At 37.9% G+C, this 26,087-nt stretch overlaps 1 protein-coding gene across 4 annotated transcripts in view; it reads left to right on the top strand.

The window, feature by feature from the left end:
• The window catches only part of SH3BGRL2 (SH3 domain binding glutamate rich protein like 2), a 107,900-nt gene that overhangs the window by 47,922 nt on the left and 33,891 nt on the right, over positions 1–26,087 (top strand). For all 4 annotated transcript variants that reach the window (XM_078155273.1, XM_020975520.2, XM_020975521.2 and 1 more), the window contains one exon: positions 19,737–19,922. In XM_078155273.1, coding sequence (XP_078011399.1) covers positions 19,737–19,922 — 186 coding nt within the window. The remainder of the gene's footprint in view (positions 1–19,736; positions 19,923–26,087) is intronic.

Raw genomic sequence — 26,087 nt, 5'->3', positions numbered from 1 at the left:
TGAAACTCCCCCTCCCCCAATCTGTTCCCTCTCTACTTTGCCTACCCCCTTTCCCCCAATACATGGACAGAGAGGGAGAAGAGGACAGCTTTGGTCTGAATAGCCAGGCATTTGTGCTTTCAGAACCTGAAAAGGAGAACTAATAACTTCAGTTGAACTCATCAAGCATTTATTGATTGGCTTCTAAGAGCCAGCAACTATTTTAGGCATCAAGGTTATAAACACAAAAGTGGAGCTAGGGCCTGTCTTGAAGGAGTTTAGGTTCTATAATAGGACTGTAACATTCTTCTGTCCAAAAATATTCTGGGGGCCTGTTTGGCACAGTTTTCCAACAGCCAAGTGAGTGAATATTGTTGAATGAATGTCTATTCAAGGATCCTAAAACAAGGAAAGAAGCAAACTGCATAATTTTGGAAGGGGCAGTGGAGACCATGACTCTTTTGTTTATGAGGCAAGTGATTCAGGAAGGCTCTGAAGTCAGAGGACCTGGTATAACTCCACTTGTGACACTATCTGTATAACTTTGTATAAGTAACTTTCCTAGGCCTCTGTTGCTTCTATTGTTTGATGAGAGAAAGGGGAATGATTAGGACTAGATGACCTCTGAGGTCCCTTCAGTTCTGAATACTATGAATTCACCATAAAGTAGGTAGCACAGCACATGTAGCTAGTGAGCCCTTAAAAAATTCTAACAATTAATTTGCTATTAATATATATCATTGTCTTTCTTAAAGATCTATTACGGAGCTCATCTGGTGGTGGAGGTGACCCTATGTCTTTGAAGGCTATTGTTACAACAATATCAAGCTAGATTTTGAGGACAGCCCCATCAGTGGGATGACCGCTGTCTATCTTCTGAGGACAGTTAGGTGGTGAGATGGATAGAGTGCCAGGCGTGGAGTCCTGAGTTCAACTCAATTTGAACTCTACATGAGTTCAAATCTGGCCTCAGACACTTATTAGCTGTGTGACCCTGGGCAAGTCACTTAACTCTATTTGCCTCCATTCCCTCATCTGTAAAATAAACTGGAGAAGGAAATGGCAAACCACTTCAGTATCTTTGCAAAAAAACCCTAAATGGGATCATGAAGAGTTGGACATGACTGAAATGACTAAATGATAACATTTGTCTTCTGAAAAGAGAGGCTTCTCCACTAGGCTGATCACAAGAAAGTTTGTCACCAGATGTTGAATGATTTTAATTATGACAATGAAACAGTCTTGCTAAGGCATGGAAGAAGTTTCAGTGTCCATAGCCAGAGGGAATCCAAGACAAAAATGATATGATTTGGATTTGGAAGAGAACTTAGAAACCATAAGATTATGATTCGTGAGCTAAAATGGACCTCACAAGTCATATAAAGCCTTTTATTCTACAGATAAGGAAGCTTGGGTCCACACAAGTGAAGTTACCAATTCTAGTTAACACAGGCAGTATAGCCAACATTTGAACCCAGATCCTATCCTGTACATACCATTTTTTGTTTATTCAGTTTTCGGTTGTGTCCAACTTTTTGTGACCTATGCAGAGTTAAATGACTTGCCCATGTTCACATAGCTAGCAAGTATCTGAGGCTGGATTTGAACTCAGGAAGATGAGTCTTCCTGACTCCAAGCCTGATGCTTTATCCAGTGGACAACCTAGCTGCCCCATGGATGCTTTTGAAAAATTAAACTGTTCTGTCCTGGTCCCTCTTCTCTTCTTCCTCTACTCAACCTGACTTGGTGATCTCATCAGCCCCTATGTATTTAATTATCATCTCTAGGTTGATGATTCTCATATTTACCTATCCTGCCCTAACCTCTCTGCTGACCTCCAACAATAATAAATTGAACAAGGTTTTGTGATTTTTAAAAAATCGATAGTTGTCATAACTTTTAAAATCTGGAAACCCTTGTATTAGATGATCAGTATTATATTTTATTTGTACCTAAATTCATTAGGTATGCTGCACTCTAAAAGCAACTTAAGCAAAGAAAAAGAACCAAAATTCTTTAATCATAAAAATCTGATGTTTTTATAAGACCTAAAAGCAGTATGGCATAGTAGATACAGAGCCAACACTGAAGCAAAGAAGATCTGGGTTCAAATATAACCTCTGATTCATACTGGTTGTGTGACCCTGGGGAATTCATTTAGCCTTTCAGTACTCTACAATGCTTCTTAAATTGTGGGTCAGAATCCCATATGGGGTTCTGACCCATAGTTTAAGAAACAAAAAAGGGTTGCAAGTGGAAAACATTTAAGAGCTCTAGGCTACTCTTAAGACCATAAGTACAGAGTTTGTGCTGACCTGCATTGGTAGAGGAGGTTTTCTTATCAGGGAGTTCCCTATACCAGTTAAATCACAGGTCTAGACCCTATCCCTGTCCTTGTAGGGCCTAATAATCCAATAGTCCGCCTAGCATGTATCGCTGTTCTTTCTAAAATACCGGTACATTTTTGTGGCCCATCTTTATATTGTCATCCCCACTGTTCTCGTAGCCTGGTTTCTTGAAAGTCAAACAGTTTTGCTGTTATCTTTGGCTAACTGACCTGGTATCTGCTTTCCAGCAAGATAAACTGAAAAAGAAACCAGACATAGTACTTATGTGCTATCTAGTGTTTTCTTATTTAAAGAACTCTAGGCGGAGCCAAGATGGCGGAGTGAAAGCAGTGACTTGCTTGAGCTCTCCCCCAAACCCCTCCAAATACTCATAAAAAATGGCTCAAGCAAATTCTGAAGCAGCAGAACCCACAAAAAGACAGAGTGAAACAAATTTCCAGCCCAAGACAACCTGGATGATTGATCAGAAAGGTGTATCGTGCGGGCTGGGAGCGCAGCAGCGTGAGCGCGCAGGCCGCAGCAAACCTGGAGCAGGCCTCAGAGGACTGAATTGCGGGCAGCTGTGGAGGTTTCCAGACTCCTCAATCCACTAATGACAAAGACAACTTAGAAGGTCAGTGGGAAAAGTCTGTTTCAGTCGGTGGTCAGAGAGGAAGACGGGGTCTCAGCTCTATTCCCGAAGAGCATGGCCCTGGGGGGGGCAGCTGCTCCCCGAGCTTCCAGCCCACAGACTGAGGGGGAATCCAGTGGCTGATAGAGAGGGACTGCAGGGATCTCTTTGCCAGTGCTGAGGCAGGAATCTCTTGCTTTGCCCGTGTGTGGATCTGGGTCACAGTTCTGGGTGGCAGTGATGGGGTGAGGAGGAGCGTGGCATGGTGGAGCTTGTAGTGGCTGTGGAGAGGAACCCCTCCTCACAGTTACGGGACAGAAAGAAATACTTGTGGTCACAGGCCAGGAAAGGAGTAAACACCTCGCCCCTTATCATACCACCTTGGAAGAACTGAAAATTTACAGGTCCCTACAAGTATCTCTGAAAACAGCTACACAAACCCCTGAAGCTTGGGATGGTACACTCTCCACATTGGAAGCAGACTCTTACCTTAACAAGGAGTTTAAAACTCAAGTAATTGGCTGGGATCATGAGCAAGCAGTGCAAAAAGAGTCAGACTATATTATCTTACTTTGGTGAAAAAGAAGATCAAAATATACAACCAGAAGAAGACAACAAAATCAAAGCTCCTACATCCAAAGCCTCCAAGAAAAATATGAATCAGTCCCAGGCCTTGGAAGAGCTCAAAAGGGATTTTGAGAAGCAAGTAAGGGAAGTAGAGGAAAAACTGGGAAGAGAAATGAGAGTGATGCAAGAAAATCATGAAAAACAAGTCAACAGCTTGCTAAAGGAGACCCAAAAAAATACTGAAGAAAATAACACCTTAAAAAACAGCCTAACCCAAATGGCAAAAGAGGTCCAAAAAGCCAATGAGGAGAAGAATGCCCTAAAAAGAAAAATTGGCCAAATGGAAAAGGAAGTCCAAAAGATTACTGAAGAAAATACTTCCTTAAAAATTAGAATAGAGCAATTGGAAGCTAGTGACTTTATGAGAAATCAAGACACTGTAAAACAAATCCAAAAGAATGAAAAATTAGAAAACAATGTGAAATATCTCATTGGAAAAACAACTGACCTGGAAAATAGATCCAGGAGAGAGAATTTAAAAATTATTGGACTATCTGAAAGCCATGATCAAAAAAAGAGCCTAGACATCATCTTTCAAGAAATTATCAAGGAAAACTGCCCTGATATTTAGAACCAGAGGGCAAAATAGAAATTGAAAGAATCCACAGATCTCCTCCTGAAAGAGATCCCCAAAGGAAAACTCCTAGGAATATTGTAGCCAAATTCCAGAGTTCCCAGGTCAAGGAGAAAATATTACAAGCTGCCAGAAGGAAACATTCAAGTACTGTGGAAACACAATCAGGATAACACAAGATTTAGCAGCTTCTACATTAAAGGACCACAGGGCATGGAATATAATATTCCGGAGGGCAAAGGAGATAGGATTACAACCAAGAATCACCTACCCAGCAAAACTGAGTATAATCCTTCAGGGGAAAAAATGGTCATTCAGTGAAATAGAGGACTTTCAAGCATTCCTGATGAAAAGACCAGAGCTGAATAGAAAATTTGACTTTCAAATACAGGACTCCAGTGGAACATGATGAGGTAAACAGGAAAGAGAAATCATGAGAGACTTATTAAGATTGAACTGTTTACATTCCTGCATGGAAAGATGATATTTGTAACTCATGAGAACTTTGTCAGTATTAGGGTAGTTGAAGGAGGAAAAAATTGTATGTATGTATATGATAGATAGATAGATAGATAGAGGGCACAGGGTGAGTTGAAGATTAAGGGGTCATATCTGGAGAATAAAATTAAGGGATGAGAGAGGATGATACTGGAGAAGAAAGGGAGAGGTAGAATGGGGTAAATTATCTCACAAAAAAAAACAGAAAAGAAAAGTCTCTCACAGTGGAGGGGAAACAGGGGAAGGTGAGAGGGAATGAGGAATCTTATTCTCATAGGATTTGGCTTAAGGAGAGAATAACATACACATTCAATTGGGTATGGAAATCTGTCTTACCCTACAGGAAAATAGGGGGAGAAGGGGACAAGAGAGCAGGGGATGATAGAGAGGAGGGCAGATTGGGAAAGAGGGTAATCAGAAGCAAATACTTCTGAGGAGGGACAGGGTCAAAAGAAAGAATAGAATAAATGGGCGGGCAGGATAGGATTAAGGGAAATAGAGTTAGTTTTCCACAACATGTCTACTAAGGAAGTGCTTTGCATAACTGCACATGTACAACCTATATTGAGTTGCTTGCCTTTTCAATGAGGGTGGGTGGGGAGAGAGGAAGGGAGAAAATTTGGAACTCAAAGTTTTAAAAACACATGTTTTAAAAAAATGTTTTCACATGCAACTGGGAAATAAGAAACACAGAAAATGGGGTGCAGAAGTCTATCCTGCTCTACAGGAAATAGGGGGAAGGGGATAAGAGAAGGGAGGGGGAGAGATAGAAGAGAGGGCAGACCGGGGGAAGGGGTATTTAGAATGCATGCCATCTTGGGGTGGGGGGAGGGGTGAGAAATTTGGAACTCAAAAACTTTTGGAGGTGAATGTTGAAAACTAAAAATAAATAAATTTATATTAAAGAAATTAAAAAAAGAAATACACTTTAAAAAAGAACTCTAAAAAGTTAACAGTTAACGAGAATTAAAATTGGAATAACTATGAATTTTAAAAACCAAGTGGTTTTGATATTTTGTGTATTTATTTCAAATAGCAATCAATTTCAGGTTATTTTATCTGATTCTTTTAATACCATTTGATGATGATGTTATGTAAAATTAGTCACTATTTGTTTATTCTTTAACCAGAAATTTACTGTCAGACATAAAATGTAATTTACTATCAGATTATGTCTTTTTAAGTTATCTTCTCTGCTGTTGTTCACTCTACAGTTCTCTGCTGTTCTTAGCAAGGAAGGAAAGATATCATCCACTCTTTTGCCCCTTACAATGATGCTGGGTAGATGTGGGAACTTTTGAGTGAGATCATAAAAATAACATACCAGGGGTTCAAACCCTTGAATTTTTTTGTTTTGAAAGTTTGTTGTTGTTGCAATAACTACCACTAAGCACTTTGCATTTATATAGAACCACTATTGTTAAAAGTACCCTAGAGTGCTCCCATATCAGGTTTATTAATGAAGAAAAAGAACAGGGATTGTTATTTCCCCTTTGCAAATTAGGAAAAAGAGACCTTAGTTGTGAATTATCCCAGATTAGAAGTGAAGTTGAAAATAGAATTTAATTTTCCCCAAAGCTTGATCCAGGACTTTTTTTGTTACTGAGCTGGATGACTTAGTCACTTCAAAGAGAAGGTGTGGAAGGCTGGACTTTATGGGCTTCCATTGATAATCTTGACATACTATAATGAGAAACTAGTTTCATTGTACTATCTGGTTTTGAGAAGGCCATGCTTATCTCGTGGTGTTGCCATGTCTGCTTCACCTTCTGATAATGGAATTTAGTCTCTGACTATTATTACTTAAGACCTGGCTGAGTAAAAACCTCCCTGGGCCTTGGTTTCCTCAAGTGTAAAATACCTCTTCCCTCTAGCTTCCAGTTTCTTCTCTCCTCTCGCCGATTCCTTGTATGTTTTGTATGTACTATACATGCTATCAGTCAGTCAGCTAGCATATTTTAAGCACCTGTTATATGCCAGGCTCTGTGCTAACCTCAGTTCAGTTTTAGCTTTTTGAGACCAGGGCTGGTTTTCATCTTTCCTTCCCTAGCACTTAGCACAATGCCTGGCACATAGGAAGTGCATGTTGATTGATTGATTGAGGCAGTTGGACTGGCTGACCTCTGGGGTTTCTTCCCAGCTCTAGATCTATGAATTAAAGCCTTTCTTAGATTTGGAAGGGATCCTGAATATTTATTCTAGTAGAAGAGATAACCTTTAATAACCTATACCTTACTATTTGGTAATTATTCTTCATATTGAGTATAAAGCCTTTCATTGGTCCAAGTTACTTTCCATCAGTGGTCAGTGTTTTCTATAAACCAAGCCAAAAATATAAAAGATATAGTATAATGAAAAGAGTTACTCCCCCTTTAATTAGGTAATAAGTCTATAGGTCAAAAATGAACAAATTGTCAATTTTTGTCATCTAGGATAACTGTATCTTCTTCCATGTGGTTCAGCATGATCTTCACTTAGGAACAAAAGCAAAATATTTCAGTATTTCTACTTGAGGGAAAGTCACATTTGGTGTCTGGTCACTGGTTCACCTGGGAAATAGATTTTGGTTTTCTGAGCTAGGAAGACAATTAGACAATGTGAAATCACCAGAGAACTGGAGCTGAGGTCAGGAAAGACCTTAGTCTGATATTGCCTTTGACAGTTAATACTTATGTGGCCATGGGAAAATCACTTAATCTTCTGGCCTTAGTTTCCTTATCTGAAAAATGGAAGTACTAATGGCTGTAGTACCTACCTCATCACAGGTTTGTTTGTAAGGGCAAATGAGGTAATGTATATGAAATATTTTGTAACTCTTGAAGTACTTTATAAATAGCAGCTCTTCAGGTTGTTTAAGCCATAGGTAGAAAAGGTCTCTCAAGGGTTAAGATATCTCACCTTGTGAGATAAATCACTATTGCTTAAATTGTCAGTAAGCAAATTTAAAACTGCTAGGTTTATTCTTTCCATAGGCAGTTCCTTCTCCCACTCTAGACAATTCCTTCCTTCACTCCCATGCATAGATATTCTTCAGCTGCTTCCTGTCCACCATGTTATTCTCCAAAATAGGATGGGGAAACCTACTTGTGGCTGTGTTTGACTTACCTGCTGGGAATCTCCTGATTGGCTACTGAGCTGGAAACAGCCTCCTTTTAAAAGAGGAAGTAGTTTCAGGATGGCTTTTTTTTTCTTGGCTGCAGCTCTTGAGACAAGATAATGTGACTGGGGACTGGGGAGAAAGGACATGAAGAACACCCTTGAGTGTCATAGGGATTCCTCTTGCATGGTAGCCAAAGGCAATGCTATCACGACTTATAGAGTCATAAGCCTTTCAAACTCTTGAGCCCACCTACCAAAGGGAAGGAAACACAAAAGAGGCAAAAGGAGCCAGGAATGCCACCTTAGGAGGTTCACCCTATTAAAAAAATCATCTGGCTAGCTAGGGCCAGATCAACATGATTTCCCCTTCTGTACCCCACCCTGAAAAGCTGTCCTTCCCTACCCTCCATTGGTATCACATCTTTGGGGGAAGGGGACTCATTACATTTCCACCAAGTAACTTTGATTGTGTCATTAACGGTATTATAGGTACCTCCTGGATTATAAACACCTGACTTATAAATGTCTTTTGTTTCCATTGTAATCAATTAATCAATAAGCATTTATTAAGCAGTTACAGTGTACCAGTCACTGTGCTACAAAGACAAAATAAAGTAGTCCCTTCCCGCATGGAGCTAATGTAATGTATACAAAGCTTATAAAAAAAATACAAAATAATTTTTTAGAGAGAAGGCAGTAACCGCTGAGGGAATCAGGAAAGTCTGTCTGTAAAAGGTAGTGCTTGAGGCTAGGGATTTCAAGAGCTTGTGATAAGGAGTGAGAGAGTTCATTGCCAGCATAGAGGTCAGAATGTGCAAAGACATAGAAATGGAGTGTCCAGTATAAAGAACAGCAGGAAAATCAGTTTGGTTGGACCTTGGAGTTTACTGAGGGAGGCAACGTATAATGAGGTTAGAGGCTGTGAAGGACTTCAGATGCCAAACAGAGAAGTGTACATTTTATCTTAGAGGCAACAGGGAGTTTGTTAAGTGGGGAATGATATAGCCACTATGAGCTTTAGCAAAATCACTTCGGCAGTTAGGTAGAAGACAGATTAGAGAAGAAACAGACTTGTAAATTCTATGATAGCAGTGATTGTGTCTTCTTTATCTTTATCAGCACCTAGTAGAGCATTCTGATTACTTAACATATGTTCTAAGTGGCAGAGCCTTTCCAGGTAGCAATCAAAATGTACTGGGCTGATACCCCTTGGTTATTGGTATGTTGACCTGTCCCCGTTCCAACATCTCTTCCTTCCAAACTCTTTTCTTCTTCCCCAAAGGGATTGTGCATATACCATGCTCCTGATTTCCTTTGCTCATCTTAGTTACAGTTCGGTTAATTCTACTTCAAGCAATCTCCTTTGTACATGTACAAACACATCCTCTTTAAACCTATTCTTTTTCCTTACCCCTTCTCTTTCAAATGCTAGCTACTTAACCTCAGAAAATTCTCTCTTCTTCCTTTTCATCGATAAGTTAAAAAGCAATTCTAATCATGGCTGGCAAGTATAAGAGGCTAAAGAAAAGGGAAACCATAAGTTTTGAAGTGAAATTGGGGCAACGTAAAGAACCAGTGCTATCTATCAGTCTCTAAAAAGCCCTTCAAAGTTCTCATAGTCCCCTTCAGAATCTCCATGAAAGTCTCCATCTACCTTCTCTGCTTACTCTAATCAAAGCATTCAAAAATTGTTGTTCATTTCATTTTATTCTTAGATTTGGCTTAAACGTTCTTTGCAATGATATAATTATTATCTTTTAAACATTTTCTATTCTAAATGTGATTTCCATTGTGAAATGGGATTTTGAGGATTTTCCTGGGATCCAGAATACTATATGTAACATTGTTTCTGTGTGACTGTGTGGTGTGAATTTCTGAAAACTGATTTAGGAATGAACATTTGTAAGTTGGAGACCTCCTTTTCTTAGATGTGCACAATAGTTTCTTTTTAGTGCTTATTGTTCTGGTGCTGTAGATTTCTATAACCACCAGGGATTAGAATGATCAACTCAATGGACATTTGTCAAGCACCTATGTACTGTGTCAGTTAGGGGGTCCTTGTTTACTAGGAATCCTAGGATTCCTTTCTAGAATAAGTTCTCTTAGCGCTTTAAAAATAACCAATTTACAGAACTAATTTATCCTCAAATTTTGGGGAATATATCTTTTTGGTAAAGTTGTATGTATTTGCATGTAACTACGATATGTGTGTATGTGTATGTGCTTGTATGAATTTAGCTTACTTTGATGCTCTTCCCCCCCCCCCCCTTTTTCGTGAGGCAGTTAAGGTTAAATGACTTGCCCAGGGTCACACAGCTAGTAAGTGTCATGTGTCTGAGGCTGGATTTGAACTCAGGCCCTCCTGACTCCAAGGCTGGAGCTCTATTCACTGCGCCACCTAGCTGCCCCACTTTGATACTCTTGATCCATGGTCTCATTACTGTAGGTACTCTCACTGAGACATGCCATTTCACCATTTGTGGTTCTTCTTCATGGCTTCCAAAAATCACCAGTCTCAGACCTAAGAGACCACCTAGTTCAACCCATTTTTTTAACCTGAACCTATCATTTCCTTGGTTTGGAGTTCCCAAGGAGATATTCCCTCCACCAGCACAGATTCTACATCTTAAATTCCTCAACAGTTGCCTGGGACACTGAGAGATGATTAAGTGACTTGTATAGGATCATACTAGGTGTCAGAAGTGGGAAATGAATCCATGTCTTCCTGACCCCAAGGTCAACTCTGTATCCAGTCTACTGAGCCAACATTCATACCCAAACAAAAATCCCCTATACAGTGTGCCTGATGAGTGCTTATCTAGCCATTACTTGAAGACCTCTAGTGAGGAAAACCTGCCTCATGGTAACACTGACAGTCACCATCATTTCTTGGTCAGCCCATTCCACTTTCTTAAGCTGTAATGAGTAAGTTTTCCTTTACATCAAGCCAAAGTTTACCCCTCTGATACTTCCACCCATTAATTCTAATTCTGCTTTCTAGAGCCAAATAGGACAAGTATAATCCTTCTTCTACATGATAGTCTTTCATATAAACGCTTAAAGACAATTATCATATTACCTTCTCCCGAGTCTCCTCTCCTCCAGGTTAGTCATCCCTGATTCCTTCAGTGAAACCTTAAATGATATGATCTTGAGGTCCTTGACCCCCTCCCCCTCATATGGGTATTCTTTAGCTTGTTGATACTCTTACTAAGCTATCATGCCTCCATTCATGATTCATCAGCCTCCCTGAAAATCTTCCTCTGGTTCTTATGTTATTTCAGCATGTCAATATATGTATTCATTGCGTGGTTTATAATCATTAATAAATAAATAATCAGTGTTCTCAACCAGGAAATGTAAATGATGATAATCAAGGTAGCACAAATCTACCTTCTGAGTCTGCTAAAGTAGTAGAACAAGAATCCTCAGTTTTAATATTGAAAGTTTTTGTGGGCAACTAGCTTGGAATCCTTCAGGTTACCCCCAGCTGATGACAAATCTGGAGTACTTCATGTTTCCTCCTACCCATTTTTTTGGGAAATAGCTACCTTGGCATAACCAGTCACTAGCTGTGTAATTTTGGTCAAGTCACTTAACTTTGGGATGCAAGGCAGAGGCTCTGTTCCTCCATAATAAAATAAAAGCATTTAATTACATGATCCCGAAATTCCCTTCCTGTCCTATAATCCCATAATTTTTGTAATTCTCCTAGGGCAGTTCTGATATCACATTGAAAAATTAAGGACTTCCTGTCTTACATCAGACCCCTTCAAAGAATTCAGTGTTTGAATGCAAAATACTATGGGTGTTTCTTTTATGTTCAGGTGTCAGCATGCTTTAACAGCTCTGTCAAGCCACTCCATACCTTTCTTCAAGACTCAACTCCTTATTAGCCCACATTCAAACTAGGCAAATTCATTTCAAGGTGTATTCATTTCAGCAGGCACTTGGAACAATGCCTACCAGCATGACTAATCTTCTTTCCTGAATGTCATTTTAGTAAAATAAACTTTGTCAACTTTCTTCTCTAATCTTGCCTTTTTGATGATTTTATTTTATCCTAACTTTCTTCTGTCTTATTATTGTTGTCGTTTTTAAATTTTTCTTTTTCCTAATAAGGGAAAACAAATTTGACAGGTAATAAAATGTGAAGTTTGACTAAGAAGGGAGAAGTCTCCTAACTTTTAAAGAAACATCTCACCTATTATTCTAAGTACACTAGAAATACAGGGCTGTTCATTCCATCCTTACCTTTGCCTCAGTTTCCTCTGTTCCTTTAAGATGCAGTTCAGACATCATTTTCTGCATAAAGCCTTTCCTGATTCCTGTAACTGCTAGTGCCCTGCCTTTCATAGTGCCTTGTATTTTATTAAGTTTTACATTATTTAAATGATAACATTTTTTCAGAAAACTCATTGCCCAGCTGGGTTTTATATCATGAATGCAGAGCTGGTTCAATATTAGGAAAACTATGAGCATAATTAACCATTATCAACAACAAAGATCATATGATTATCTTAATGGATATAGAAAAAGCTTTTGACAAAACTCAACACCCATAAAAACACTAGAAAGCATAGGAATCAATGGAGCTTTTCTTAAAACAATAAGTAATATTTATGTAAAACCAAGAGGAAGCATCATCTGTAATGGGGATAAACTAGAAGCGTTCCCAATAAGATCAGGGGTGAAATAATGACGTCCATTATGAACACTTTCATGCGATATTGTACTAGAAATGCTATTGATAGCAATAACACAAGAAAAAGAAATTGAAGAAATAAAAATAGGCAATGAGGAAACAAAACTATCACTCTGCAGATATGATGGTATCCTTAGAAAACCTTAGAGAATCAACTAAAACTCGCTGAAACAGTAAATAATTTAGCAAATTTGCAGCATATACAAAAAACCCACATAAATCATCAGCGTTTCTGTATATTGTCGTCAAAACCTAGCAGGAAGAGATAGAAAAAGAAATTCCATTTAAAATAACTACAGATGATATAAAATACTTGGGAGCCTACCAACTAAGATAAACCCAGGAATGATATGAATATGATTACAAAATACTTTTCACACAAATAAAGACAGATCTAAACAACTGGAGAAATATTAATTGCTCATGGGCAAGCTGAGCCAATATAATAAAAAGGACAACTCTACCTAAATTATTTATTCAGTGCCATACCAAACTACCAAAAATTGTTTTATAGAGCTAGAAAAAAATAATAACAAAATTCATCTGGAATAATAAAAGGTCCAGAATATCAAGGGAATTAATGAAAAGTAATGCAAGGGAAGGTGGCCTAGCCATACTAGATCTTAAACTACTTGGTACTGGCTAAGAAATGGAATGGTGGATCAGTGGAATAGGTTAGTACACAAGACATAGTAGTCAATGACTATAGTAATCTACTGTTTGAGAAACCCAAAGTCTGCAGTTTCTGGGATAAGAACTCATTATTTGACAAAAACTGCTGGAAAACAGTGTGGCAGAAACTAGGCATAGACCAACATCTTACACAATATGCCAACATAAAGTCAATATGGGTACATGATTTAGATATAAAGGCTGATGCTATAAGTAAACTGAGAGAGCATGGAATAGTTTACCTGTCAGATTTATGGAGAATAGAAGAATTTATGACCAAATGAGATAAAGAACATTATGAAATGCAAAATAGATAATTTTGATTACATTAAATTGAAAAGTTTTTGCATAAACAAAATCAACACAACCAAGATTAGGAGGGAAATAGAAAACTGGGAAAGAATTTTTACAACTGGTCTCTCTGATAAGGGCCTCATTTCTAAAATATATAGAGAACTGAGTCAAATTTATAAGAATACAAGTCATTCCCCAATTGATAAATGATCAAAGGATATGAACAAACAGTTTTCAGATGAAGAAATTAAACCTATCTATAGTTATATGGAAAAAATGCTCTAAATCACTATTAATTAGAGAAATACAAATCAAAACAACTCTGAGGTACCACATCATGCCTATCAGATTGGCTAACATGACAAAACAGGAAAATGATAAATGCTGGAGAAGATGTGGGAAAATTGGAACACTAATGTATTGTTGGTGGAGTTGTGAACTGATCCAACCATTCTGGAGAGCAACTTGGAACTATAGCTAAAGGGCTATAAAACTGTGTATACCCAGCAACAGCACTTCTAGGGCTGTATCCGAAAGAGATCATACAAAAGGGAAAAGGACCCACTTGTACAAAAATATTTATAACAGGTCTTTTTGTGGTGTCCAAGAATTAGAAATTGAAGGGATGCCCATCATTTAGGGAATGGCTGAACAAGTTGTGGTATGTTAATATAATGGAATACTATTGTGCTATAAAAAATTATGAGTAGGAGGACTTCAGAAAAACCTGGACTTTATGAACTGATGCTGAATGAAGTGAACAGAACCAGGAGAACATTGTACATAGTAACAGCCACATTGTGTGATGACTAACTTTGATAGACTTAGCTCTTCTTAGCAATGCAAAGATCTAAGACAACTCCAAGAGACTCATGATGGAAAATGCTATCCACATCCAGAAAAAGAACTGTGGAGTCTGAATGCAGATTGGGATCATATTATTTGCGCTCTCTCTCTCTCTCTCTCTCTCTCTCTCTGCCTGTTTGTTCTTTCTTGTGGTTCCTCCCATTGGTTCTAATTCTTCTTTACAGCATGACTAATATGAAAATAGGCTTTACATGAATGTATATGTAGAGCCTATATAAAATTGCATGCCATCTTGGGGTGGGGGGAGGGGAGGGATGGGGAGAAAATTTAGTACTTAAAATCATATGGCAGTGAATGTGAAAACTAAAAATAAATTAAAAAAAAGAAAGAAATAGAGCTGTGAATCAGCGAAATAGATTAAGTATGTAATACTTAGTAGTAAATGACCATAATAATCTGGTGTTTGATAAATTCAAAGATTCAAGCTTTTGAGACAGGAACTCATTCTTTGACAAAAATTTCTGGGGAAACTAGAAGGCAGTTTGGCAGAATTTTGGCATAGAATTATTTAAACATAAAAGATGGTATCATAAATTAGAGGAGCATGGAAAATTTTACTTCAAATTTGTGAATAAGGGAAGAGTTTATGACCAAATGACATAGAGATGACCATAGGAAGTATAATGAATAATTTTGACTATATGAAATTGAAAAGATTTTGCACAAACAAAACCAATGTAGCCAAAATTAGAAGGAAAGCTGGAAACTAGGGAAAAGTTTTACAGCAGGTTTCTATGACAAATGCCTTATTTCTTAACTATTTAGGAAATTGAGTGAAATTTATAAAAAATAAGAGCATTCCCCAATTGATAAGTGGTCAAAGGACATAAACAGGAAATTTTCATAAGAAGAAATCACAGCTATCTATAGTCATATGAAAAAATGCTCTAAATCACTATTGATTAGAGAAATGCAAATTAAAACAACTCTGATTGTCTAACATGATAGAAAAGGAAAATGACAAATGCTGGAGGAGATGTGGAAAAGTAGGGACACTAATACAGTGTTGGTGGAGCTGTAAACTGGTCCAACCATTCTGGAGAATAATTTGGAAGTGTGCCTAAAGGTTATAAAACTGCATACCCTTTGACCCTGCATTACCACTATTAAATCTGTATCTCAAAAAGGTCAAAGAAAAAGGAAAAGAACCTATATGTCCAAAAATATTTCTAGCAGTTCTTTTTGTGGTGGCAAAGAATTGGAAATTGAGGGGATGTCTATCAGTTGGGGAATGGCTGAACAAGTTGAGATAATGATTGTGACAGAATACTATAAGAAATAACAGGGTGATTTCAGAAAAAAACTTTGGAAGACCTATATATATATATATAAATTGATGCAAAGTGAAGTGAGCAGAACCAGGAGATCATTGTACACAGTAACAACAATATTGTAATGATGATCAACCATGAAAGATTTAGCTACTCTGTCCATGGCTATTCTAAAGCCCTCATGATGAAAAATACTATCCGCTTCCAAAAAGTTGATGAACTCTGAGGCAGGTTGAAGTATAATTTTTTTAAATTTTCTTTATTTTCCTTGTTTTTTAAAAAATATGGTTAATATGGATATATGTTTTACATGTTTTCATATGTATATTAATACCCTATTGCTTGCCTTCCCAAATAGGTGAGAGAGAAGCCAAAGGGTGAGAGAAATTTTTTTTTAATGTAAAAATAAATAATAAATTAAAAAAAGAAAATTGAATGCACTTTCATATTTACCTTAAAAGGATTCAGTTTTCTCAGAACTTTCTTTGCCCTCCTTTCCCAATTCCTCAGACCAAGTACTTAAATATAGTTTAGTCATGAGAAAATAATTATTCTGTTTACAAAAAGTGAACTTAGATGTTCTTTACAAGAATGTTTCAGTTGCATAAAGCTATGTAGACCTGGATTAATACTGGTAGCATCACTTTCTAATGCCATTTTCAGTACCATTGAACATGAAACAAATTATATTCCACTAGACTATCTTGTCTGTCTTTGCTTAAGTCACTGGTTTGGAAACCAATCACAACATTCAACTTTCTTTATGTGTGGCATGTACCATTATTAGTAGTATGGTATTTTAGGATCTGTTTGTAAATGTGTTCTGTTATTCCTGATTGTCAAAGGCTCATCTCCTTTTGAATTTATTGTAATCAATTATGTGATTGCTTGCTTCAGAACACAAGATGGGAGGTTTTTTAGAATGTTTCTTGATACTTCAGTTTCAAGCATCAGTGCCACAATTTTGATTGTTCATATAGAAGACTCTCTTCATCAATTCAAATTGCAGTGGTCCATAAATTATAGTTATATGCAGTTGTCTGAGCCTGAGAGAATTAATGGTTTGCTCATGGTCTAACAGTTAGTGTCAGAGGCAGAATGTTAGCCTATATTTTCTGGATTCCAATTCTAGCACCCTATTCACTATGCTATGTCACTGCCACTTTTATACTAGTCAAGCCATCTGAAAAAAGTGTTATGTGTTCCCTGAACAATTATATTTAGCTACTGCTAGAAATTCATTGTTCTGCTTTTCTTGGCACTTCTCAGGAGTTTTCAGATTGCCTGTATCAGTGCAGACGAACCACAGAAATCCCAGACTGCTTGATTGAATTAATCATTCCATAGTATAAACTAGACATGGACAAGCCATTAATTTCAGAGCAACAAAATGCTTTGATCTTTGGATAAACATAAATGATGCTACAAGGAATCATTTAGTGACTGCCTGAGTAGAAATACCTCTGGGCTTGTACACAAAACAACAAGCCAGGTGAGGAGACAAGCCAGACAAGGAGCCTCTAAGTCAGCAATAGTCCAGTCCAGAGGTGGGGGAGCTCCAGTCAAACCCTTGAGAGGGTGTCTGTTGGAGAGAGGAGGAAGTTTCCTCCTATCTTCTTCCCCCAATCCCAGGCCATTGTGTGAGTTTGAGAGATCCTGAGGTCCCATCAGAGAAGTTTCACCAGTGACCAGAGTTGGTAGCCATGGCCTCTGGAATGGTAGTGGCTAATGACAAAGGAAAACTTGCAGACAGATATGAAATGACAGCAACAACTTCAGGAAGTGAGAAATCCCGTGGCACAAAAAAGATTCAGCTGTGAATTCAAGAGAGACAACAACCCTTGGAGCCACACACAAGGGGACTTCATGAGAATTCTATGAAAGGAGAAAAAGACTTTCAGTAAACAGTCACTATTAATGATAAGTTAATAAACGATAAGTTTGATCACACATCTTCTCTACATTTATGCTTTACTACCATTGTTCTATCAAGGTCTACCCAAGGATGTTATGTCTGTAGAGGGAGGTTGTAGCTTCAGTTTTCAGGAATGTTTTTGTAACCTCTTGCCAAACCTTCCTCAGTAAATATTCTTTTCTAAAAGCTAATTGATGCTATTCGCTGCTCATAAATAGGGAACACTGGTAGGAACTTGTGAACAACAGTACTAGAAACCCAATGTCTCAGGGTTACCCCTAGAACACTGATTACTAGCGGTGATTCTCTGGGTACCCTAAACTACACATGTGAGTACAAACTGGAGAAAGTGAGCCTTGGTGAGGTTATTATGTAAAGTTAAGTCTTGTTCTTTACACATTGCTTAATGTTGACAGTAAATACTGTCTTTGCCCAAAATGTTTTAATATATACTTTTAAATTGTAAAAGTGAACGTTTTTAAGAGCCTGTTAATAGGTAGGTGGTTTTAGCAAAAGAGAACAGATGACACCTAGTGACTAAGAAAGGTAATAGAAGACTAGAGGAATGAAAAGGGTTAATAATTTAATGAGGCTTTGAGTTAGGGATTACATCCTTACCTACTCTTATTTTAAAAGTAGAATACATTTTTCTGCTGTGAATAAATGAAAGAAAATATCTGTAAGAGTAACACGAGTGGTTACTATGCTGTTTAGAAAAAAACAAATTTGATGATGAAAAGGATTCCCCCCCACCTCAACCCACCCCCCAGCCAAGTAACTCAAATGTCACCTCCACAGAGCATTGGAAGCATAGTGTGGTGAAAAGAGCCCTGGACTGAAGTCAGAAGACCTGGACTTGAGTCCTAGCTCCTCTGTTTCTCTAAAAGCTGTGGGTCCTTTTAAAAAACATCACTTAACTTCTGAGTTCCATTTCTTTATAGTTAGCAGTGCCCTCTCTACCTTAAAGGGTTGTAAGAACTGAGTATATGTAAAAGCACTTTGTAAGTTATGTGTTACACTGGCATTTTTTAAATTTGTCTTGATCATATTACCATTTTGCAATTAATCGGTAAATAAGCATTTATTAAAACACCTACTAAGAGCCAGGCACTTTATTGGGCACCAGGAATACAAAGACAAAACTAGAGTTCTGATGAAGAAAACAACACGTACACACATAAGTAAATACAAAATATATAGTCAGTTTGAGAGGGGCACTAGTAGCTAGGGAGAGGTGAGGAAAGCTCTCATGTACAAAATGGCACTTTAAAGGAGCTTTTATAGAAACTAGGGATCCTAAGAAGTAAAGTTGAGGATAGAAGGCATAACAAGTATGGGGGCAGAGAGGACAGCTTGTGCAAAAAGCAGGAAGGTGAGAAATAGAATGCCATAAGGGAGGGACAATAAGTGGACCACTTTGGCTGGAATGTAATGTCCCTAAAGGGGAATAAGGTGTAATGTACCTGGAGAAGTAGGCTAGAGCCAAATTGTAAAGCTCTCTAAGAGCAAAACATAGGAGTTTGCATTTTATCTTAGAGGTAGTAAGGAGCCACTTGAATTTATTTGAGCTCAGGAGTGACATCATCAATCAGATCTAGCCTTTAGGACTCTCTTTGGCATTTTTGTGGAGGATGGACTAGAGAAGGGAGTCCTGAGGCAGGGAGACCAATTAGAGGTTATTGTAGTGGTAAAGCTTAGAGATGATGAGCATCTGAACCTGAGTGATGACTGTGAATAAAGAAAAGGGGATAAATTTGAAATGTTGTGAAGATAAGATCAATGTTTGGATATTGGGAGCAAAGGGAGGGAGAGAGAGTGAAAAGGAGAGGATGCTTCCAAGGTTGCTTCACAGCTATTTGGCATCTACAAGGTTGGTGGTGTCTTTGACAGAAATACTGAAGTTGAGATTTTTCATAATAACAAATAACCATATATCCCTCTATGTGGGGGCTAGATTTGGACCTGAATGTCATTTCCAGATAAAAAATGAATGTATATTTCTTTCAAGGAATCTTAAAATATGTCTCAGAAAACCTTGGAGTTTAGTGGGAGCCAGTTGAAAAACAGCTGTTCTGGGGCTTACTTCAGATGTCCCTTGGGTATACATTGCATATTACCTGCCTGACTCACTAATTCTCTGCGTAACTTACCCCAAGAAGTTAAATTCAGTTCATTCTGAATGAAATCCAAAAGGTCTCTCCACCCCCCCCATAAAAAAAAAAGAGAAATGCCTTCTTGGTTCAAATTTCCTCTCATTTGATGCTCTTTTCTTTCTAGATAAAGAAGAAACAGCAAGATGTAGTGCGTTTTCTGGAAGCCAACAAGATAGAATTTGAGGAGGTAGACATCACAATGTCGGAGGAGCAAAGACAGTGGATGTATAAGAACATTCCTCCAGAAAAAAAACCAGATCAGGGCAATCCAATGCCACCACAAATATTCAATGGAGATCGATACTGTGGTGTAAGTAGCCAGAACGGTATATTATAAAACTTGGGTACATATGGATGTTGATATATACACATATATATGTAGGTGTGTGTATATATATATACAGAGAGAGAGAGAGAGAGAAATCTAAGATGTATATTTCTATCTACATTGTATGATATATAGCATGTACAAAATATTTTATATAACATAGATGTGGATATTATGTAACAGAAGACCCAGAACCCTTTCTCTTAGGTCTTTCCAGACATAATATTAATTTTGCCCTAAAGCTTTAAGAAGAAATGAACTGGAGGAGATAGAAAGATGCTTAGTGCTCAAAAACATATATGGGACCTTGGAGTTAAGATGTCTAAGTTAAAACAGGCAATTTGATTCTCATTAGGGTGGAAAAATAGGATAATAGGGTTTATCAAATGAAATAATTTATGTGAAATGCTTTGCAAATATTAAAGTGCTATGGAAATGTGTGCGTTTATTGTTACTTAAGATAATTTTGAAGTAAAAGCAAGGGGAGTTAGAGTAATGGAGCACAAAGTTCTAAGATGGACTAGTATTTCTGGTCCAGTCATCTTCGCTTTTATGTAATGAAGGGTAGCTTTAGTTGCAGAAGCTATACCCTCTATAATAATGAATGCATTTAAAAGAGTTTTGCAGAGGTGAGGAGCTATGTGCTGCATAAAATGTCATACTTTTTCAATATTTAGTTTAATTTTGCTGAATTTTTTTCCTTTCCTCTTTTTTATTCTTTATTTTAAGGGATAGAGAAGGGAAGGATATATTGGGAAATGCAGGCAATACAAAAACAAAAGGTAGCATTACATTTTTAAAAAGATGGACTTTACCTCCTTAGAGACTTAGTAAATTCTTTAAAATGGGCAGCCTTGCATAATCCTTTAAGTAAAAAATTCCTCCAACTCTTGGAGGAAGGGGATTTTAAAGTCTTAAAATTAAGTTCATTCTTCCCTCAGATTTTGAAAATAAATGCCTATTTTTTGATCTCCCCTTTATAGCACAGAGCAAATCATATAAAGCCATAGAATATTAGAACTAGAAGAACTTAGAGATCATCCAGTCCAATGCTCTCATTTTATTTGTTAACAAATAAAGGCAGCTAGTAGGAAGATCTGATTTCAAATCCAACCTCAAACACTTGGTAAGTGAGCAAGTCGCTTAAATTTTGGCTGCCTTAGTTTCCTCAAAGTGCTGTTAAATGGGGCTAGTAATAGCACCTACTTCCCAGAGCTATTATGAGGATCGAATGAGCCAATATTTGTAAATCATTTAGCATAGTACCTGGCACATAGTAGGTGCTTGTTCAGTTCACAAATGAGAACAATAATAATAGCTAATATTTATATAGCACTTTGAGGTTTGCAAAGTATTTTATACATGTTCTCTCATTTGTTCAGAAAGATGACCTCATCGCTTAGGGAGATTCACTAACCCATCCCCCAACACACACATGCTAAGATCTAACCTAAGTAGGGGGAGAGCAGTGACTGGAACTCTCCCTGACACCCAATCCAGGGACCTCTCCAGGACAACCTCTTCCCTCCCTTTCTCTTACTCTACTTCTGAATTTGCTTTACTGTATCTCATGAGTTTTTTGGTCAGGTGGAATATTTTGGGGGTTGTCATATGAGGCAAATAAATACATAGAATCTGCTCTTACTGAGCAGCTTAATCCCAGGCTGCTGCTGTAGAATGTGTTCTTCTGTCCTTTTTGTCTGGTCTGGAAGGAATTCTGCAGAGAATATCTATGCACACCAAGGTCACTTACATTTTATTGCAATAAAATTACTAGGGAGTAAGTAGCCAGAAAGTTAAATTCACTAACCTTCCTTTAAAAAGGACTGAAGCTTTCTTTTTTGGCTCTTGGCTTTTCCCTGTCTCCTGTCTAGCTGGTAGAAGGGTTTGGATTTATCTTTTTGATCAGTGGATAGGAGTAGAAATATAAGACTTCCCTCCCCTTTCTCCCCCACCGAGATGGCATGTAAAGATGAGCTGGTCCAAGCAGGAAAAGAGCAAATGAACAGGCCAATGAAAGGATCAGTTCTGCCCTTCTTTCCTGATCCCCTGATCTCTAAAGGAGAAAAAGAGAAAAACATATGACAACTCTTATTCTTCCTCACCTTGATATTCCTCACCTTACCCAACAAATATGTTGTTGTGATAAAAGCACTTTAAAGACTGTGAAGTGTTATAGAAATGAAAGAATGGATGTAGCACTATGAAAACAAAGGACTGTGTTTCTCACTTCCTACCCAAAGAAGTGCTTAAAAATGTTCATTGAATTGGATTGAACAAGGCCAAAAATTGATCTGCAAATACACCTTATTTTATGCATTAGGTTTATTCCCCAAAAGTGTGAATAGATCTGATACCCAAAATTAAGTTGTGTTTTAGGTATATTGAGGAAACTAAATTCTTTCATAAGACAAATCATCACTCCCTAATTTATCAGCTTTGCAAATTCAGCTTTCACACACTAAGTTTTCCTTAAACAGAGCTCACACATGTAAAAAGCTAGCCTGTAGCCAGAACTGTTAAAATAAATATGGTGCTGGTGGCAAGAGAAGATTAAGGCCCTATGGTAAGATTGGTCATGAGCATTTATTATTAATCTCTTAATATGTGTGAAGTATTGTATCAGGTCCCAGATCAGGAGAGGAAATCTCATGGAAGAACCTATTCTAGATTTACTTCCAGTTTGCTGGGTCCTTTAGCTGACCCTCAGAAGTTTCTTAGAGGTTTACTTTAATTTCTTAGATTAGATGGGAGAAGATTTGGGGAGAGATACTATATTATTCAGATATTAAGGTCCACCATTTTAAAGCTCTGACCTTAATAATAATGATAGCTAGCATTTATATAATTCTTAGGGTTTGCAAAGCGTTTTACAAATAACATCTCATTCATGTATCCCAAAACCCTGTAAGGCAGGTGTTATTATTATCCTCACTTTATAGATGAGAAAACTAAGGATGAGTGGTTCTGTGATTTGTCCAAGGCAATACATCTATTAAGTGTCTAAAGACAGGGTCTGAGGTTTTAACTCGGTCTTCTAGCAGTCTTTCTATTATACCACACTACCCAGCTGCCTCATAAGGTACCTTTAGTAAGTGTTGGTGGGGGATGGGGTGTCATTTCAGGAGAAGTCCCATAACTAGATCATATATCTCAAAATTGTTCAGAGATTTAATACAGTAGGTGGTAGTTCCAGTCTGTTGTGGTCTGGCTTCCACAAACATTTTTAACCTGATTTTAACCTGATTTAACCTAACTGGTAGAAGTTGCAATCTCAGTGAGAAAATGGACCATTTCATTTTTGCCTTGTTTTCCTCAATGCCTTCTATATATTAGGCCTCTAATAAATGTTTGTTAAATTTAATTGTATCAAAGACTGCCCCTTCCCCTTCTTCTTCATCAGGTCTGTGTTCCAGCCAGCTTGGACCACTGCTGCACTAAACTTGACCTTTATTGTCAGCTTCTGTATATTCACGCAAACCATCTGTGAGGCCTGGGATATACTCATCTTTTCATCTCAAATTCTGTCTTCCTTCAAGGCTCTGTCACATCTTCTGGGAAGTTTTTCTGATTGCCCAGTTGTTAAGTGGTCTCTTCCTCTTTAACTAACTTTGTACTATAATTATTCCTGTGTACATTATGTCCCCTAGTAGAATGTGTGTTCTTCTAACAATAGGTACTGCTTCATTTTTCTTTACTTCCTCAGTGCCTAGGATAATACCTGGCACATAGTACGCAGTTAATCTTTGTTGAATTGCTATGTCGATTCCCGAATTTGTCCAGCTCTTCGAATAGTTGACCACACCACTATTCCACTATTTCACTAATAAAAGCCAGTGCTCAGTGTTTCAGGTTTTCAGTTCTAGTGAATCGTAAGCCTTTCTAAAATTGTATTTAGTGAATCTTGTCTAAGATACTACCACAATTTGAAGCACCTCTGTGCTAAATGCTACATTTTTTCATTTCAAAGATTTCAGTCTTTGAGCTTTTTGTAAACCTATATTCATAGTTCATAGGTTTAGAGCTGGAAGTGGCCTCTAGTACAACCCCATCATTTTACAAAAGAAGAAACTGAGGCCAAGAATATTTAAGCAACTAAGGTAGTCTGTCCAAAAGACTTGTTGTTTTTACCTCCAGGGAAAGCGTCTGAGAGGTATTTTCATTAATCGTATTTCAGCATTCAGCTATCTACAGCACTGAGACAGAAGCTTAGAGGTGAATGGGACCTCAGTGGCCATCTATTCCAACCCAAATCTGAATAAGAATACCTTCTATAGCAGACTCACCAAGTAGTCATCCTGTCACCCCTTGAAAACCTCCTGTGATGGTGAACCCACTTCCTCCTGAGGCAACACATTCTGATTGGGGACAGCTCAAATTGATTCTTCCGTCTGGTGCTAGTTCTTTCTGCCTTCTGGGGACCAGCAGAACAAGTCTGAGCCCTCTTCCAATAACAGCCTTTCCAATCTTTGGTGGTAACTATCATGAAGCCCTCATATTTTCTGTTCTCCACATTAAACAGCTTCTCCCTTCAGCCAGTATATGGTCCCCAATCCACTCACCATCCTTTTTGTCTTCTTTTGGATGACTCCATCTTGTTGGCAGGTGAGGCAGAGGTTAGCTCAAGGAGCTTTTAGCCCTGGAGCAGGCTAGAAAAGGGCAAATGTGTGTTGGGGGAGGAAATATGAATTTCTCACTCCCGCCAACAAATCTTGAATCTTGGATTTTATGTTCCAAAGCATAAAACTTTAATGATATCTTTCGCAATTTTATCTATTCTTTACAACTCCAGTTTCTTTCCTACTGCTTCTAAATGTTTAATCCTGCCCTTTTTTCGCCTTTACTAGGCTGTTTGCCTTAGTGTTCTGCAGTGATGAATTCATATGATGTGATTGCACCTTGAAAATGATGGCTTGTGCTGTGAATATTGAAACCCCTCAGCTAAACAGTTTTAAAGGACACCCACAATTCCATATTCAACAATACACTTTGCCTAAACATTAAGTCCATGTCTTTTTTTCTTAATGCTCTAATTCTGTGTGTGTTTTCATTCCTTAGCCACGTATGTAGAGTCTTATGGAGATGCTTAATGAGAGCCAAACCTGAGGATAGGCCACTAGAACCATTCTATTATATGCTTAAGACCAAAGCTTGGGAGGAAAGATTTCACAATTCTGCACGTTATTGCTTTAGGATTATTTATTTCACCCTAATGGGCTATCAGGCTTTATGTCTCATCCTGCCAGTCAAAATACAGATTAATTATTAAAAGTTTCTCCTCAAGGAGATTAACCAAAGGAGAGGAGAAACATGTTTATCTTGAGATAGTGAAAGTGAATATGAATAATTACAGTGTTGTATTAGTCCCTTTCAGACTAATTCTTTGATAGGATAATGTTAGACATTTTTCCCTTCATCTTCTGCAATTAGAACAGCTTTGACCAGAAACAAAGGATATAATTTTTAAAAAAAATCTTCCTCTTTAAGATTTGCCTTTACTGTCAGGTGGTCTATTAAAAGGTTTGAATGGAACTACTTTGTATGACTATGTCTTCCATACCCTTTTAGGAGAATGTCAACTTCCCCCATCATAATTTCATGAGATGGACTGGAGCAGAAAGTAACCCTTAGCCATTAAGTGAAGAAATTCTGCTTGCAGGATGCCCTCAGGCATGTGAAAGAAACGGCCCCTGCCCAGTTTATGCTACTGGCAGAGACTCTTGGAATCTTTAAAAAAAACCATGTTCATTTCCTTCTCTAGGGCATTCCAGTTTGCTTTGCTTCATTTGGTAGTGATTGAAGTTGACCTTTTTCTTAGTGTCTCATCTTTGTTTTTATCCCATCCAACCTCCTGTTTGGCTATGTCTTCCTTATTCAGGAGTACAACTGGTAACATCAGCTTGTCACCTGATTGTCTCTGGTTTAGCAGTATGAAACAACCCAGCTGTTCAAAGCTGCTGTAAGGGAGGGACCTGTTTCACATACACCCACCCTCCAACTAACCCTTTTTTTCTTTTGGGAAACACTGGAACATCATAATACTGTAAGGTTCTCTGTCTCAAATGCTGTCAAATCCAAGACAGCTTCATCAGTTTGCCTTTAATGTTCTTAAGTGAGCCCACTCAAAGAATGTGAAGCCTGGGTTTC

The sequence above is a fragment of the Phascolarctos cinereus genome, unplaced genomic scaffold (assembly GCF_003287225.1).
Source record: "Phascolarctos cinereus isolate Bilbo 61053 unplaced genomic scaffold, phaCin_HiC Scaffold_5;HRSCAF=322, whole genome shotgun sequence".
Classification (NCBI taxonomy): Eukaryota; Metazoa; Chordata; class Mammalia; order Diprotodontia; family Phascolarctidae; genus Phascolarctos; species Phascolarctos cinereus.
This window is presented reverse-complemented; position numbering and strand designations above follow the sequence as displayed.